The sequence below is a fragment of the Sus scrofa genome, chromosome 5, assembly GCF_054392235.1.
Source record: "Sus scrofa isolate SSC_HxYL_T2T_F1_AM1 chromosome 5, Sscrofa_HxYL_maternal_Yorkshire_Landrace_v2.0, whole genome shotgun sequence".
Classification (NCBI taxonomy): Eukaryota; Metazoa; Chordata; class Mammalia; order Artiodactyla; family Suidae; genus Sus; species Sus scrofa.
Genome location: NC_139387.1, coordinates 38,047,072 through 38,064,477, shown reverse-complemented (window position 1 = coordinate 38,064,477; position 17,406 = coordinate 38,047,072). Strand labels below are relative to the sequence as shown.

At 36.0% G+C, this 17,406-nt stretch overlaps 1 protein-coding gene across 1 annotated transcript in view; it reads right to left on the bottom strand.

Moving 5' to 3' along the window:
• Window positions 1-17,406, bottom strand: part of MYRFL (myelin regulatory factor like) — a 144,923-nt gene that overhangs the window by 96,941 nt on the left and 30,576 nt on the right. Inside the window, exon 5 of the mRNA XM_085024873.1 lies at window positions 8,337-8,427. Coding sequence (XP_084880999.1) covers window positions 8,337-8,427 — 91 coding nt within the window. The remainder of the gene's footprint in view (window positions 1-8,336; window positions 8,428-17,406) is intronic.

Here is a 17,406-nt window from a genome sequence, read left to right as displayed (position 1 = left end):
TGCTCATACATGGACACATGCCTCTCCAAAGGAGTCCATGGCCACGTAAATTTGAGGAACATTGCGTATTATTTTCCTTTCCCAGTTGCATAGTAGAACATCAAAAGCTCTGAGAAGTTCTGCAGTAAAGTTCGTCTAATATTGTTTAAGCCAGTGAGTCACAAGTTTATTATTATTATCATTATTATTATTTAAATACGAGTGGCCACACCTGCAGCATATGGAAATTCCCGGGCTAGGGGTTAAGCCACAGCCACTGTCAAAGCAACACCAAGTAGTTATGTTGTGAGCCACACGGGAAGTCCCACAAGTTTGTCATTGATCATGGAACTTTTACTTTTTTCCCACAGCATCTCATTGGACTAGTTGTCTGTAGCACATGTAGGGGCATCTGTTTTTCAGAGCCAATAATTCCATCTTAACTATATTTAAGATTTGAAAACCTGCCTCTGAGGTTCAAATTTGCTCCTGAAAATTTTATGTCTTAATGGCTTCTTAAATTGCTTAAGTTTGTCATTGATTTTTTTTTAAGGAAAACAAACAAACAAACCCCTCAGGGTTTGTAGTAAAATCATGTTTGAATTCTATATCTACTACCTATTAGCTGTGAGCCCAGGCAAGAAGATCTGCATCCTAGGGATGTTGTGAGGAATGCAACTAACCTGCAAAAAGAGAGTCTGATATTTAGAAATAGTCAACACTTGGAATATTTGAATAGGTTGTACCGATGCAATGATCACTAGACCAGCCCAACTTCATGTCACAGATTGGGCCTGTTTCTCCTTGTTCTCACTCATATTTTTATTGCAGCTCCACTTAACTGCATGCACCTAAGCAGTTTTTATCAAGCCATGGCAGGTTATCAGATCATAGGACTTTTCTTTAACAGGGATGAACCCTGACAATCTTTGCAAACTTTGGCTCGGGATTCATTCTGAGTCATACCTTTTGGCAGATAATTTTAGACACATGAAAGTATTTCTCTGAAGGTCACATTCCTCTAAAATATCCCTTAAAATATCATTAATCTAAAAGCTTCATGTAGAAGAAAGGGCAGGTGTTCTAGAGCTGGACACATTTCAATCCCAGCTTTGCCACGTATTGACCTAGGAAGAGCTGCTTAACCTCTTTGCACCTCAGCCTCCTCATCTGTAAAATATGTATAATATTGTGCCTATTTGGCACAGTTGATAAGAGAATGAAATGTTTAAATCAAATATGTAATTAAATAAGTGAACATGTAAAGTACAAAGAACAATGCCTAACACTTAGTAAATGCTCAACAATATTAACTCCCTCCTCTACCTCTCTTACGAACTCCACCTACCCACTTCCAAAGGTAGAATGTGACCTGGCAAACCATGTCAGAATCTCAATAGCAATCACCTATAGGGAGATATCTCTGGTCTTGCAGGAAGGACAATTACTATCATGAAGACAAAGATCACATGACAGATTTCCAAATCCAAGGTAGAAAGACAACTCTTCCAATAAAACCTGTTCACTTTTCCTTGCAAACAGCTAAAGTTCTTCCTGCTAGTTATAAAACTGATCCAGATGATTAACCAGAATGTTGATGGAATCAGCTCTACCTCTTCTTAAGGAAAAGTCACATAGTTGAAAGAAAGTAGACAACTCCTGATAGTTTGCTGACCAGAGATGGTAAAGATATCCATTGTACACCCTTCTCATAGGAATTCATGGCAGCTACTTGGATGGGTTGGAAGGAATATGAAAGTAAGCACAAGGGCAATTAATGTCTGGGTTCAGTTCATGCAGTGCCTGGAGCAGAACAGCCAGCTCAGAGTGTGGGCTCAGAAATGTGGCAACCCACCACTTGTGTGTGTGTGTTTAACTAGCTTGCAAAATGTTGAGTTTCCCTTCTTACCACAGTCATTTTGGCAATGATGTTTTTGTTGGCAAAGAGCAGGTCCCGGAAATACCTGCAAACAGTTTGCCCTGTTACTACTAAGGCTCGGATCTGGTTTTACACTCCCTCTTTCATGGAGGGGAGGTGGAGGGGCATTTACTGGAATTTTGGAATGGGCTCAGTAACAAGGAGGGTTAGTGAACTTAAAGACAAATCAATAGAAATTATTGGATATAAACAACAGAGAGAAAAAAAGTTGAAAAAATCAACTGAGTCTCAGGAATCTGTGTAGAACATCAATGGTCTAACATTTGTATCATTGGCGTTCTAGATAGAGGAAAGAAAAACACTGGTACAGAAACATATGTATGAAGAAATAATGGCTAAAAACTTCCTAGATGTAGTGAAAAACAAAAATTCATAGGTTCAAAAAGCTGAGGAAATCCCAAACAATATAATCTCAAAGAAAACCATGCTCATGTCCAGTCATATTATAATAAATGGCTGGAAAACCTAAAATAAAACAATATCTTGCTGGTGGAGAAAAATGACATATTATATACAAGGGAACAATTCAAATAACTGCCTACTTCTCATCAGAAACCATGAAGGTCAGAAGACAGCAGATAGTGTTGAGAAAACAAAGAACTTAACTGAGAACTCTAAATCCACGATCATTCTTGAGGACTTTAGCATTCCTCTAGATAAAAGAGTAGACAAAAATCAGCAAAGCTATAGAAGACATGAACAGCAATGTTAACCAACTTGACCTGATTAGCATTTATAGAACACTTGACCCAACAACAGCAGAAGGCACATTCTTTTCAAGTGAACATAGAACATTCACCAAGATAGACCATATCCTGTCTGGATCATAAAGCAAATCTCAGAATTTGATAGAATTAATAGAATTAGAATTATATAGAGTATATTCTCTGTGCATAATGGATTAAACTAGAAATGAGTAATAGAAAAATATATGGAAAATTCCAAAATATTTGAAAATTAAACAATCCAATTTTAGCAATCCATAAGTTAAAGAAGATGTCTGAAGAAAAATGAGGAAATACTTTGAGCTGAAAGAAAATAAAATATAGCATATCAAAACTGAGAAAGGCAGCTAAAGCCATATAGAGAGGAAAATGTATAGCACTGAATGATAATAAATTAGAGCAGAAAGAATGGTCTCAAATCAAGAACTATTCTTTCACCCTAAGAAACTAAACAAATAAGAGCAAACTAAATCCAAAGCAAGCAGAAGGGGGAGAAAAAGAGTAGAAATCAGGAGTTCCCATTGTAGTGTATCAGAAAGGAATCTGACTAGTATCCATAAGGATTCAGGTTCAATTCCTGGCCTCACTCAGTAGGTTAAGGATACAGTTTGGATCTGGCATTGCTGTGGCTGTGGTGTAGGCTGGCAGCTATAGCTACGATTTAATCCCCAGTCTGGGAACCTCCACATGCTATAAGTGTGGCCCTAAAATAACCAAAAAAAAAAGAAAAAAAAAGAAATCAGTGATATTGGAAACAGACACAATAGAGAAAATCTATGAAATCAAAAGCCATTTATCTGAAAAGATCAACAAAATTAATAAACATCTAAACAGATTGATCAAAAAAAGAGAGGGAAAGATATTACCAGTATAAATAACCATAGAGGGAATATCAATACAGACTCCTCAGAGCCTATGAAAGGATAAATACTATGAACACCTCTATGTCCATAAATTTGACAATGAAATGGAATTATTTGGTGGGGGGAGGGGAGAAACAAGCTACAAAAGCTCATTTAAGCAGAAAGAGATAACATAAATAGTCCTGAATTTACTGAATACATTTAATTCATAGTCTTCTAACAAAGAAAGCTGCAGGCACAGGAGTTTTTACTGGTGAATTCTATCAAATATTTAAGTAAAAATTAATCCAATTCCACACAATCTCACCCAGGGAATTTAAGAGGAAAAAACATTTCCCAATTAATTTTAGAAGTCTATAATTATCCTGCTACCAAAACCAGAAATATACAGTATAAGAAAGGAAAACTGGGAGTTCCCTGGTGAGTCAGTGGGTTAAGGATCCAGCCTTGTCACTGCTATGGCTCTAGTTGCTGCTGTGGCCTGGCTTTGATCCCTAGCCTGGGAACTTTTCCATGCTGCAAGAACAGCCAAAAGATAAATAAGTTAATTAAAATTAAATTTTAAAAAAGAAAAGAAAACCAGAGACCAATAGTCCCATGAACATAGATGCAAAATCCTCAATGTAATTTTAGCAAATTCAATCTAGTAATACATAAAAAGATAATACAGGAATACAAAGTTAGTTCAATATTCAAAAATTAAGCAAAGTGATCCACCATATTAATATTCAGGGGAAACAAATACATACTCATATTAATAAATACAGAAATAACATTTGAGAAAATTTAAGATCCATTCATGATAAAAATTCTCAGCAAACTAGGAGTTGAAGAGTATTTCCTTGAGCTAATAAAGAACATTGCAAAAAAAAACTTACAGCTACATCACACTTAATCATAAAAAACTAAATGATTGCCCTTTAAGATTAGGAGCAAGGATGTCTGATCTTTCTATTTCCCTATTCAGCATCACAGTCAAAGTCCTACCTTGCTCAATAAGGCAAGAAAGACATATTCAAAGGCATACAGTTTTGAAAGAAAGACATACAATTGTCCCAATTTGAAGACATGATTGTCAAGATATGAAATCCCAAGAAATCCATGAAAAGCTCTTAAACTAATAAATAGCTTCATTAGGATTGCAGGACCCAAGCCCAATATATAAAAATTAATGAAAGTTCTATATATTGGCAATGAATAATTGGAAATCAATATTCAAAATATATTTAAATATTTGTAGACCACTATAAGCAGTGTTAAACCACTCTTTGTAGGGTAATAAATACCAACAACTCAAAGAAAAACATTAAGTGTTTAGGTATGGCTCTAAACAAAACACATACAAGATTGGTGTGCTAAAGCTATAAAACATTGATGAAAGAAAGCAAATAAGGCCTCAGTAAATAGAGAAATATACTATGTTCATGGATTGGATGTTGATTTTCCCCAAATGGATCTTTAGGCTTAATATAATTCTAATCTACATCCCAGTAGGATAGTATAGCTAGAAACAAGCTGATTTTAATATTTATGTGAGAAGTCAAAGGAACCAAAACAGTCTTGAAAAAGAAGACACATTCGGAGAACATACACTATATGGTTTTAAGACTCAGGATAAAAGCACAGTAACCAACATAATGTGGTACTGACAAAATAATAGATACATAGATCAATGGAACAGAATAAAGAGTCTAGGTATGGATCCACACAAATATGGTCAATTGATTTTTTTATAAGTGTAAAGACAATTCAATAGCAAAAGGTTATACAACAAGGGATTCTGAAAGTAACTGGACATCTATACACAAAGACTAACATCTCAAAATTTATATGAAAATATTTAAAAATGGACCACAGACTTAAATGTACAAGTAAAGCTTTTAGAAGAAAACAAAAGAAAATATTTAGGAACTTAAATTAGGCAAGATCTATATTTCTTAGATATAAAGCACAAACAACAAAAGAAAAATTTGATCTATCATTAAAATTTAAACTTTTGCTCTGGAAAAGACATTGTTAAGAGAATGAAAACATAGGTTTAAACTGGGAGAACGTATTCGTAAATCACGTATCCAAAAAAAGCTCTTATACCCAGAATATTTAAAGAATTCTCTAAACTCTAATATTTTTAATGAACAAAAAATTTGAACAAACAATTCACCAAAGAAAATGTTTGTGGCAAACAGGTACATGAAATGGAGCTCAATATTATTTGATAAAAGGAAAATGCAAATTGAAACAAAATGAGGAAGTTCCCCCTTGTGGTGCAGAGGATTAAAGATCCAGCATTGCCGCAGTTGTGGCACAGGTCACAACTTCAGTGTGGGTTCAATTCCTGGCCCTGGAACTTCCCCATGATGTGCGTGCAGCCAAAAAAAAAAAAAAAAAAAAAAGATACCACTATAAACCTATTAGAATGACAAGAATAACATTTTTAAAAAGCTGATAATTCCAAGAACTAGCTATGAAGAAAAGCAATGGGTTGTCTCATACATTGCTAATGGTAATGCAAAATGGTATGGCCACTCTAGAAAATTTAGCAATTTTTATAATGTTAAGTTTCCACTTTCAACATGACCCAACAGACTTTATCCAAAATATTACCCTAGAAAAAACTCTTGATCACACAAAAACCTGGACTTGAATATTTTATAGAAGCAATTGCTAATTGCCTAAACTGGGAATAATCCAAATGTTCTTGAATGCTTAGTGAAAGAAACTGGACTCATAATGTTATATAACTGAATGCTTCATTTGTGCGACATTCCAGAAAAAGCAAAACTATAGGGACAGATATAAGATCAATGGTCACCAGAGGTTAGGGGTACATGGTGGGTTTGACCACAAAGTAAAAACATTGGGGAAATGTTTCAGGTAAAGGAACCATTGTGTATGGCAATCATGGTAGTAGTTACACAACTCTATGAATTTATCAAAATTCACAAAACCATACATAAGAAAAAAACAGGAGTTCCCATCATGGCTCAGCAGTTAGTGAACCCGACTAGCATCCATGAGGATATGGGTTCAATCCCTGGCCTCACTCAGTGGGTTAAGGATCCAGTGTTGCCTGGAGCTGTGGTATAGGTTGCAGATGTGGTTTGGATTCTGCATTGCTGTGGCTATGGTTAGGCCAGCAGCTGTAGCTCCAATTGGACTCCTAGCCTGGGAATCTCCATATGCCTTGGGTGTGGCCCTAAAAGCAAAAAATAAGTAAATAAATAAATAAAAATAAATAAAGAAATGACACTTGACATAGAAAACAGGAAAACAATTAAGAATGTAAATCTAACCAAAGGCTGGTTCTTTAAAAGTTTAAGAAAACTGATAAACCTCTTGCAGATTGATCAAGGAAAAAAAAAAAGACCATGAATTACTGATATCAAGAATGACAAAAGGATCCTCACTATAGATTCTACAGACATTAAACTATAATAAGAAAATATGATGAACAATTTGATGCCAGTAAATTCCACAACTAAGATGAAATGGATTAATTCATTGAAAGATATAAACTTTCTAAGCTGATAACTACTAACTGATAACCTGAATAACCCCATATCTATTAAAGAGAACACAGGCAAAACATTCTCTGAAATCAACCATACAAAGGTTTTCTTAGGTCAGTCTCCCAAGGCAACAAATATAAAAACAACAATAAACCAATGGGACCTAATCAAACTGACAAGCTTTTGCACAGCAAAGGAAACCATTAAAAAAAAAAAAGACAACCTATGGAATGGTAGAAAATAGTTTCAAATGATGCAACTTAATCTCTAAAATATACAAACAACTTATACAACTCAATAGCAAAAAAAACCAACAACCCAACTGAAAAATGGGCAGAAGACCTGAATAGACATTTCTCCAAAGAAGATATACAGATGGCCAACAGGCACATGAAAAAATGCTCAACACCACTAATTATTAGAGAAATTCAAATCAAAACAACAATAAAGTACCATCTCACACCAGTTAGAATGATCATTATCAACAAGTCCACAAATGACAAATGTTGGAGAGGGTGTGTCAAAAAGGGTATCCTCTTTCACTGTTGGTGGGAATGTAGATTGGTGTGACCACCATGGAAAACAGTATGGAGATACCTCAGAAAATTAAATATAACTCAGCAATCCCACTCCTGGGCATCTATCCAGACAGAACTTTTACTGAAAAAGATACATGCACCCTATGTTCATTGAGCACTATTCACAATAGCCAAGACATGGAAACAACTTAAATGTCCATTGACAGATGAATGGATTAAGATGTGGTATTTATATATAATGGAATACTACTTGGCCATAAAAAGAACAAAATAATGCCATTTGCAGCAACATGGTTGGAAATAGAGACTCTCATACTAAGAAAAGTCAGAAAGAGAAAGACAAATACCATATGATATCACATATATCTGGAATCTAGTAAATGGCACAAATGAACCTATCTACAGAAAAGAAACAAATTCATGGACCTGGAGAACAGATTTGTGGTTGCAAAGGGGGAAGAGGATGGAGTGGGATGGACTGGGAATTTGGGGTTAGTTGATACGAACTATTGCATTTGGAGTAGATAAGCATTGAGATTCTGAAAAGGGAAAAAAAGATATTGAATTGAAAAGTTTCTTACTTTTCGTAATAGTAAGAAAAAAATGTCCAGGTCTTTCACTGGCTTCAATGGTGAAATCTGCCAAAGATTTATAGAAGAAAAAAATACCAATTGTAGTTAAGTCCTCCTGGAAAATAGAAAAGGAGGAAGCACCGCCCAGTTCATTTAATTATTTTACAGGTTTTAAAATACCAAGTGGAGAGCAGTGCTCTCATTACTTACAAGGCCCCCAAATCGAAGTCATTACCCAAGAACTCCTCAAGTAGACTTGTATCCAGAGTTGGGTTCCCCAGAGTGCCACTGGCCCCTTGAGCTGCAAAGGAAAATTGAAAATCTTGAGACTCATGAAAATTTCAGAATGGGTAATGACTAAAAACACTGACTTGTTTGCACCTAAGAATTTCAAAGCAACTCAATGGCATAAGGCATTTATTGAACTGTGACTCTTCTTCCATTCAATCTCCTTCAGAAATCTTTTCAGATGTCACCCACCTCCAGCAGCCTTGCTTGACTATCCAAGGCTGGTTTAGATGTCCCCTTTTTATGTTCTTCTGTTAACACCATGTGCTCTGCCTTATACATTACTATAATTGCTTGCTTTTAGCTTAATTATGCATCCATTTTAATTTTTGGCCTGGCCAAAGTTCCTGGGCCAGGTATCACACCGTCACCAGAGCAGTGACCTGAGCCATAGCAGTGACCATGCTGGATCCTTAACCTGCTGAGCCACCAAGGAACTCCTATAATTGCTTGCTTTTGTGTTTGTTTTTCTGTCTAAAATCTTTGAAGGCAGGGACTGTGTCTTTCTCATTTTATTCACAAGGATCCATGGTATAAAAAAAGGAATCAGTTAACATTCATTGCCTCACTAGCTGGCTGGTAGGCTGAAATGACTGGATGGATGGACGGCTGGATGAACTGATGATTGGTTTGTTGGTTGAGTATATCATTTCCAATTAAGTTCATAAGAAATTTAATTATATTGCTTCATGTTTTTGTTAGATGTGCCAAAATGTAACATAATTAGTCTGTCCTTTTCTTGGCTAGCAAAATGAAAATAAGCTTCTTAGTTTCTTTCTTATCATAATAGAGATGTTAGAACTCTAAAAGAGTATAAAATATAAAAATATAAATAAAGACAACAAAATGATCTTTCTTTGCAGATAACACAATCCTATGCCGAATAAACTCAAGAGAAATAACTGACAATTAGAAATGATCAGAAAATTCAATAAAGTAGATGTTTAAAATTAAACATAAAAAACAATTACTTTCCTGAATACATATTATTTTAGGGACAATATATTTTTTTAAATAGGTAAAAAACTCGGGGGTGGGGGGATGCGCTGAGGTTGTGGGATGGAAATCCTATAAAATTGGATTGGGATGATCATTGCACAACTACAAATGTAATAAATTCATTGAGTAATAAAAAAAGAAAAAAGAAAAAAGAAAAAGCTAAAAAACTCTGTGAAAGATCACAAGAAGATATTTGAATAAATGGAAAGAACTTCATTGTTCGTAGATTGAAAGATTCATGATTACAAAGTTTTTACTAGCATTATTTAGGATGTCTGCCAAACTCACGTAGGCATTTTCTGAGAAATTTCCCCTCAAAGAAATGGTCACCAGCAACGTTTACACGTACCTGAATCATGGAGAAAAAAATTCATTGATTGACCAGTAACCAGTTCAATTATTTCTCCCAAGAACTGATAGACTTTAAAGCTGGTAGTGAGAGTAAGTCTTGTAATAGCTGTGGCAGAGGGCTAGTGTGACAGTCAAATTATTTCTGCCAAGTGTTTTCCCTAGGTCCTTCTTGCTTATTCACCCTTACTGAGGCTGGCTGTTCCTCTTTTACTCCAATTGCATGAAAAGTCTTGTATACACTCAGTTAACCCTCTTGAATTGGTTTGTATGAAATCTGAAATCAAATATTCCCCAAGTAAAGTGTTCTGAAATTCTTCTGGAAGAATAAATACAGAAAAATTATGGAGGAGGGGTAAATAAATACAGAGAAACACACAAATGAACACATTGAAGGGACACAAATCAGGCTATATCAAGAGATATTACATATACGGAATATATATGTAAGATATATAATATTTACCTTATGTAATATATATACACATACGGGATATATACATGATAAGCATATCCTTTGACATCAGTGAGGAAAGATTAATTATTCAATAAATGCTGTGGGGAAAATTGGTTATACATTTGGGAGAAAAAAATCTGGGTTATTTTCCTGCTTCCATACCAAAATTCCAGATAGACCAAAGATTTCAACATAAATAAATGAAACCATAAAAAGAAAACAATCAGTGACTGTCCTTATGATTTTCAGATAAAGGTTTTTCCAAGCATGGCATGAAACAAAAAACTACAAAGAAAATGATTGGTACAATTTCACTTTATACATTTTTTGGTGTGGAAAGAATAGCATTTTATTTTGAAATAATTTCTAACCTACAAGAATACAAAGGAGGAGCTCCCACTGTGGCTCAGCAGGTTGTGAACCTGGCTAGTATCCACGAGGATATGGGTTTAATCCCTGGCCTTGCTTAGTGGGTTAAGGATCTGGCACTGTGGCGAGCTGTGGCACAGGTCACAGATGTGGCTCGGCTCCCTTGTTGCTGTGGCTGTGGCGTAGGCTGGTAGCTGCAGCTCTGATTTGACCCCTAGCCTGGGAACTTCCATATGCTGTTAAGTGTGGCCCTAAAAAGACACACACACACAAAAAGAATACAAAGGAACTTACATATATCCTTCACTCATATTAATCAATTATTAACATTGTGCTACATTTGCATTATTATTCTTTCTGTCTCTGTCTCTCTCTTTCTCTCTTTCTCTCTGTCTTTCTCCCTCTGTGTCTCTCTCCTTCACCACACACACATACACAGCACATATATACACATCTACCTATACATACCATTCTGAACCATTTGAGAATGAGTTGCCTTTATCCCTGAATACTTCAGTATATATTCCTAGGTACAAAAACATTATCTTCACAAACATATCAATTATCAAGATTAAGAAACTAAACATGGATACAGTTTTGTTATACAATCTACATTCTATATTCAGATTTTGCCAGTTGTCCCAATAATGTCATTTATAGCCTTTTTTTCTGGTCCAAATTTTAATCCAGTATAACATAATACATTTAGTTGCCATCCCTCTTTAGATTATTTTGAAGGATATAGGCTAATTTTTTAATAGAATGCCCCTTAATTTTGGTCTTCCGCATATTTTCTTACTGTTAAATTCAAGTTTTGTATGTTTGGCAAGAATATCACGTAAATATTATTTTCCTCTTAGTGCCCTGTATCAGGAGAATAATAACATCTCATTATTATCAATGTTAATGTTCATACCTTGCTTAAGGTACTGTCAACTTTCTCCACTATAAAGTTACTACTGTTCTTTTTGTAATTTGTGGCAAGATACTTTAAGATTGTGCAAATATTTTATTAAATATCATTAAATTTAATATTCATTAAATTTTATCTAATAGTTTTAGCATCTATGGATGATCTTAAGCACTTTAACACATGAAAAAAGTTAAAGACAAACTAAGGAATAGTTTTAACATATATGAAAAGAACAATAGCCATGTCTAAAATGTTCTTTCAGGAGTTCCCACTGTGGCACAGTGGGTTAAGAACCTGACTGCATCAGCTCGGGTCTCTACAGACACCTGAGTTTGCTCCCCAACCTGGTAGAGTGATAGAGTAGGTTAAAGGATTCGGTGTTGCCAAACCCCAGCATAGGTCACAGCTACACTTTGGATTCAATCCCTGGCCTGGGAACTTCCATATGCCTTGGATGTGGCCATAAAAACAAAAAACCAAAATGTTCTTTCAAATCTCAATGGAAAATAGTAAAGGTCTTTAAAAGGCAGTTCATAAGAAATTGATTAGCCCAAATTGGCTAATAAATGCACAAAATTAGGTTAAACTTTACTAAGAAACAGAATTTAAAATATGAGGAAAATATCTTTTTGTCAAACAAATTGGCATATAGTCAAGGAATTAATAAAATCCACTGTTTATGATGATGGAAATAAGATGACCCTCATGCATTCTTGATAGGAGTATATATTAAATAATCTCTCTGAAAAGTTTAGCATGTTTCCAAACAAAAACTTAATGTGCATATACACTGTGATCCAGAAATTCCATTTAATCTGCTTATGCTAATACACTTACCATAGTAACAGAAAATTGAGAATAAATGACCATTCCTTGACACTCTTTTAATAAATACTATGAAGCTATTTAATAATTAAAATGCAACATTTTAAAAGAAAATGGGTCACCAAATCTTATACCCACTCAATTTGTTTTCAAATAAAAAGGCAACAGACAATTCCAAAATTTAAAACTTCAGAGAATAAAGCCCCATGACTCCCTCTGGAAAATAAATCTGTGACAGTGAAATTCAGTCAAGCAGAAAAAAAAAAAAGAAAGAAAGAAAAAACTCAGGAATATAGAAACTGAAGGGGGAAAACAATGAAAGCAGCTAATTCACATAAATACTGGATTTAAACTGAATATCTGAGCGAGTTGTGGCTGCAGGTCAAAATGTAAAAGTAATAACACTCTTTAAAAAAAAGGAAAAAATATCAGCAACAAAAATTATAAGGCAGGGCAAGGAAAAATGGATGAGATGTGATTTTAATCACCTTATTATTCATATCTGAGAGTCCAATTTCACTACCCTACATGTGAACAATTTAGTAAAATAATAATTATTCCAACTTTGTAGTGACTTTTAAATCCCCTTTCTCATTTATTTATTTATTGCTTTTTAGGGCCGTACCTGCAGCGTATGGAAGTTCCCAGGTTAGGGGTCAAATTGGAGCTAAGGCTGCCAGCCACAGCCACAGCCACAGCAAAGCGGGACCTGAGTCATGCCTGTAACCTACACCACAGCTTATGGCAATGCCAGATCCTTAACCCACTGAGTCAGGCTTGCAATCGAACCCACATCCTCATGGATCCTAGTGGGGTTCGTTGACCGCTGAGCCACAAAGGGAACTCCCACCCCTTTCTTATCTTGAAAGAACCTTTATAACTAATATCTCCAACAGTAAAGAAATAATTATTTAAATTCTATAATTCTTTCAGTTTCCCTTCAATTTTTTATCCTATTAAATTCAACTAAAATTAATATTTTATATTATACTTAATATTTTATTTTAATAGTGCATGTGAGATAAGATGCATTTCTTACAAAATTATTTCTGCCATCTATCTAATTAATCCATCTTTTATCTGTAGATATTCACAAGGAGATGATGAAATAATATTCCGCCACTATTGACACTAGTTAGATGGTAGGATTTAGAGTGATTTAGCACCTTTTTTTTTTTTTTTTTTTTTTTTTTGTCTTTTTGCCTTTCTAGTGCCGCTCCCGCGGCATATGGAGGTTCCCAGGCTAGGGGTCTAATCGGAGCTGTAGCCGCTGGCCTACGCCAGAGCCACAGCAACGTGGGATCCGAGCCGAATCTGCAACCTACACCACAGCTCACGGCAATGCCAGATCCTTAACCCACTGAGCAAGGCCAGGGATCGAACCCGCAACCTCATGGTTCCTAGTCGGATTCATTAACCACTGTGCCACGACAGGAACTCCAAGAGTGATTTATCATCTTTAAAAAAAAATTCTTATTATACACTTTGGAAAATTATTTTGCACAACTTTGTACAGTTTTGAATAAGATGATTTTTTGAAACAAGTAAGAAATCAAATTGCTAAAATAGACAAAAAATGAAGAGAAAGTCTAAACTGACCTAAAGCCCTGGAGTAAGGAGAGAAAGACCCCTACCCTTGCGTATAAGTTAAAAGTCTCAATGGCATCATGGGTCATGCTTCTAAAATTTTAACATGGTAATTCCTCTGCTATTTTCACAATTCTGGAACACAGAGAAAGAAGAAACCCATCCAAATTCTTTTTATGAAGCCAGCATAAAGCTGATGCCAAAAGCTGAAAGAGATGAGATGCATAAAGAAAACTACAGACTAATGTCACCTGTGAATATTATACCCAAATTCTAAATAAAATGCTACCAAATAGAATTTAAGAGAAAAATTTCTATTAAGAGAAAGATTCATCAAAAAACAAAAGGATAATTCAATACTGGAATTAATATATCAATGGTAAAATAGTATTTGACCTTCTCAATGGATGCCAAAAAGGCATTTAACATACAATATTGATTCAAAGTAACACACGCTCGAGATTATATTTATATATAAACATACATATACATATATGTGATATAAAACCTACCTTAATAGCATCATGTTCAATGATTAAAAAATTAGAACTATTTCTAGTAATATTAGAAATACATATTTTGATTACCTTGCTATTATACAATAACAATGCCAATGCCTCTAAATTAATCTATAAATTTAAAACATGCACAATAAAGAAGTCTTAAAATAACAAAATGGGAGATCCCGTCATGGCTCAGTGGAAATGAATCCAACTAGTAACCATGAGGTTGCTGGTTTGATCCCTGGCCTCACTCAGTGGGTTAAGGATCTGATGTGCCATGAGTTGTAGTGTAGGTTGCAGACTCAGCTTGGATCCTGCGTTGCTGTGGCTGTGGTGTAGATTGCAGAGGAGGCTCAGCTTGTGAATTGCTGTGGCTGTGGTGTAGGCCTGCAGCTGTAGCTCTGATTTGACCCCTAGCCTGGGAGCCTCCATATGCCATGGGTGCAGCCCTTAAAAAAGTAAAAATAATAATACTAATAACAAAATGATTCTAAATGTATTTCGAACAATAATAATGTAAAAATGTCCAGGAAAATAAAAAACATAAGAGTAAATAAAGGATGTTTAGCAACCATATGTACAAAAGAAAATAAATTTCTCATTGCAGTGATAGACTAATCTTGTGAACAGAATCAAGTTGAGAAATGAATCCAATATATTTATGAGAATTTAGTTTACAGTAAATGTATTGTTTCATATCAATGAAAAAATGCAGAGTATAAACTCTCACTTCCACATGAAGATGAATTTCTAGACATTTGAAGATTTTAAAATACCATAATATCACTAGAAGAAAACAAGACATGTTTGTATATTTTGGAAGAAGATGCTGTCTAACCATGATGGGGATACCAAAGAGTATGCAGAAAAAGTCTGCAAATTAAGCCTCATAAAATCTGAATTTTTTAAACTACTAAACCCAAGACTGAAAGCAAGTGCTACCTCTAAAGTTGTGGGTTAATAATTCCCTGATCAAAACCTCTTAATGATTGCCTGTATCCTGCTCTAGAAATAAGATTCATGAGGGATAAGAATCACAGTTGTCCCACTCATTGCTGTACACTTATCACCTAGGCCTTTTCCTAACTTATATATTGTCCAATTTTACTTGTTGAAGGAATGGATGTCCTCACTAGGAAAGACTAGATGGAGAATCCTTGAGCAAAGAGGTGACATAAATGAGGCATGCTCTCTATTTTGTGTACTGGCCTTTATTTTCTCTGAATTCCTGGGAGAATACATTAGCGCCCCAGCAACAAAGGGGCTTGAAATCTATAGCTAAGCTTCCTTCAGAGACCAGGCCCCAGGAGTAAGCCTTTGTCTTATCCCATCAGTCTGAGTGGCATGAAAACCTACCACCCCAGTGAAAGCTTCATTGTAGCTCCTGGTCACTGCTAGCTTCAGTAATTGCCATCTGGAAGCCAATGTCCAAGGGTTAAACTAAGGCACGCAGTTTATTTGCACTCAATGCAGGGGGCACTGGTTTTGCAGGAGTCAACTGCTCTCTAAGCAACCATGGAGAAACAAAGGCACTCAAACCCATCATTTAGAAAGTTTGAAGGACACTGCACGGTGGGGGTATTATCCGAGGCAAATTCTCATTTCCATCCTGTGTGATGCACTTTCATGTACAAAATGCTTTGCTTTTCTAGAAGATCACAATACTCCCATCTATAAAATCTGGCACAACTTGTATTTTGGTTTTTGGTGGTGGTTGGGGGGGGGGTCAGCTTTTGCCAACAATGGTAGGCCAAAAGTTTTTTCTTTCATTATAATGAAAACTAGCATAGATTATTGATAATTTAATGAGATCTTTATTGAGCTTGGTGTGATTTTTCCCAGGTGTAAGTTAAATACACAATACTTCAGCTGACTGTCCCCCACACCCACAACTGCACCGCTCAGGTAATCCACTCCCCAAATTCTCCCCACCTGCAAGGTACCTTCACACTAGATCACTGCCCTCATTACAGGAGGCATAGTAGGGCCATTTTGTCTTTAGCTTTGGGCTCGCTATGAGATGAGTCCAAGGGCATTGAAATAAAATTTTACTTCTTTTTTAGTTGGGTGAGTGGGATCAGCTAGAGTTGGAGTTGTCCTAGGCTGTGGCCAGGTCCACCCGATATTAACCCAGAATCTTGGCTCCTCTCTGGCTTGTTGACAATGTCTTCAGCCTCCCTTTGACTTTCCATCTCGTCCACTGAGGATAGTGGAGTTAAGTCAGGAAAAGAAAATGGCTGTCCACAGAGGAAGAATTGACCACTGTCTATTCTTCAAAGATGCTTTTCTGGCCATGGTTGGGGCTATTAGTGCTCACTGCCCGGACAGAGACCTGCTTCGACATGGAGACCCTTAGAAACAACTTGTCGAGTTTTCACCACAAATACCATTGGAGTTACAATTGGAGTGGCACTGGATTATAGAGTAATTTTTGGAGAGCTATCATCTTTATAATCTTCTCAGACATGCATGTGCTTCTCTGCTGCCTTTTGAGCTGCTGTGTGCTGGGTGATGGGGACATGGAGATGAATTAGACACAATTTCTGCCTCAAGGAGTTCTCAGTCTGGTGAGAGAGTTCGAGTTGTACACAGATAATTACACCCGTATGGGATGCTCTACAATGGAAGAGGAGCTGGTAGAAGACTTAATGAAGGAGAAAGGAAAAGGAAAAAGTCAGAGGGTGACTACAGCCTCCTTCATCTCAGCTTTGCAGAGCATGACTCAACAGAGGGATCCCTCTCCTGAATACTCTCCAGACCACAGGCCATCAGTCTCTTACAGGCTCTAATTGGGAGGAGCCTTATTGTGAATGAAGCCTCGGATGAATGGGCCAGAGACAGTGGGCAGAATGACTTCAGGCAACCCCAAACACCAGATATGGCATAAGGAAACAGCACAAGGAAAAGGTCAATCCTTGGACCTAGTGTATGTGATGGAATATCTTAAATTAAAAGGAAGAGCTGCTTTGGAGAAGGGTTTTAAAAGATTGT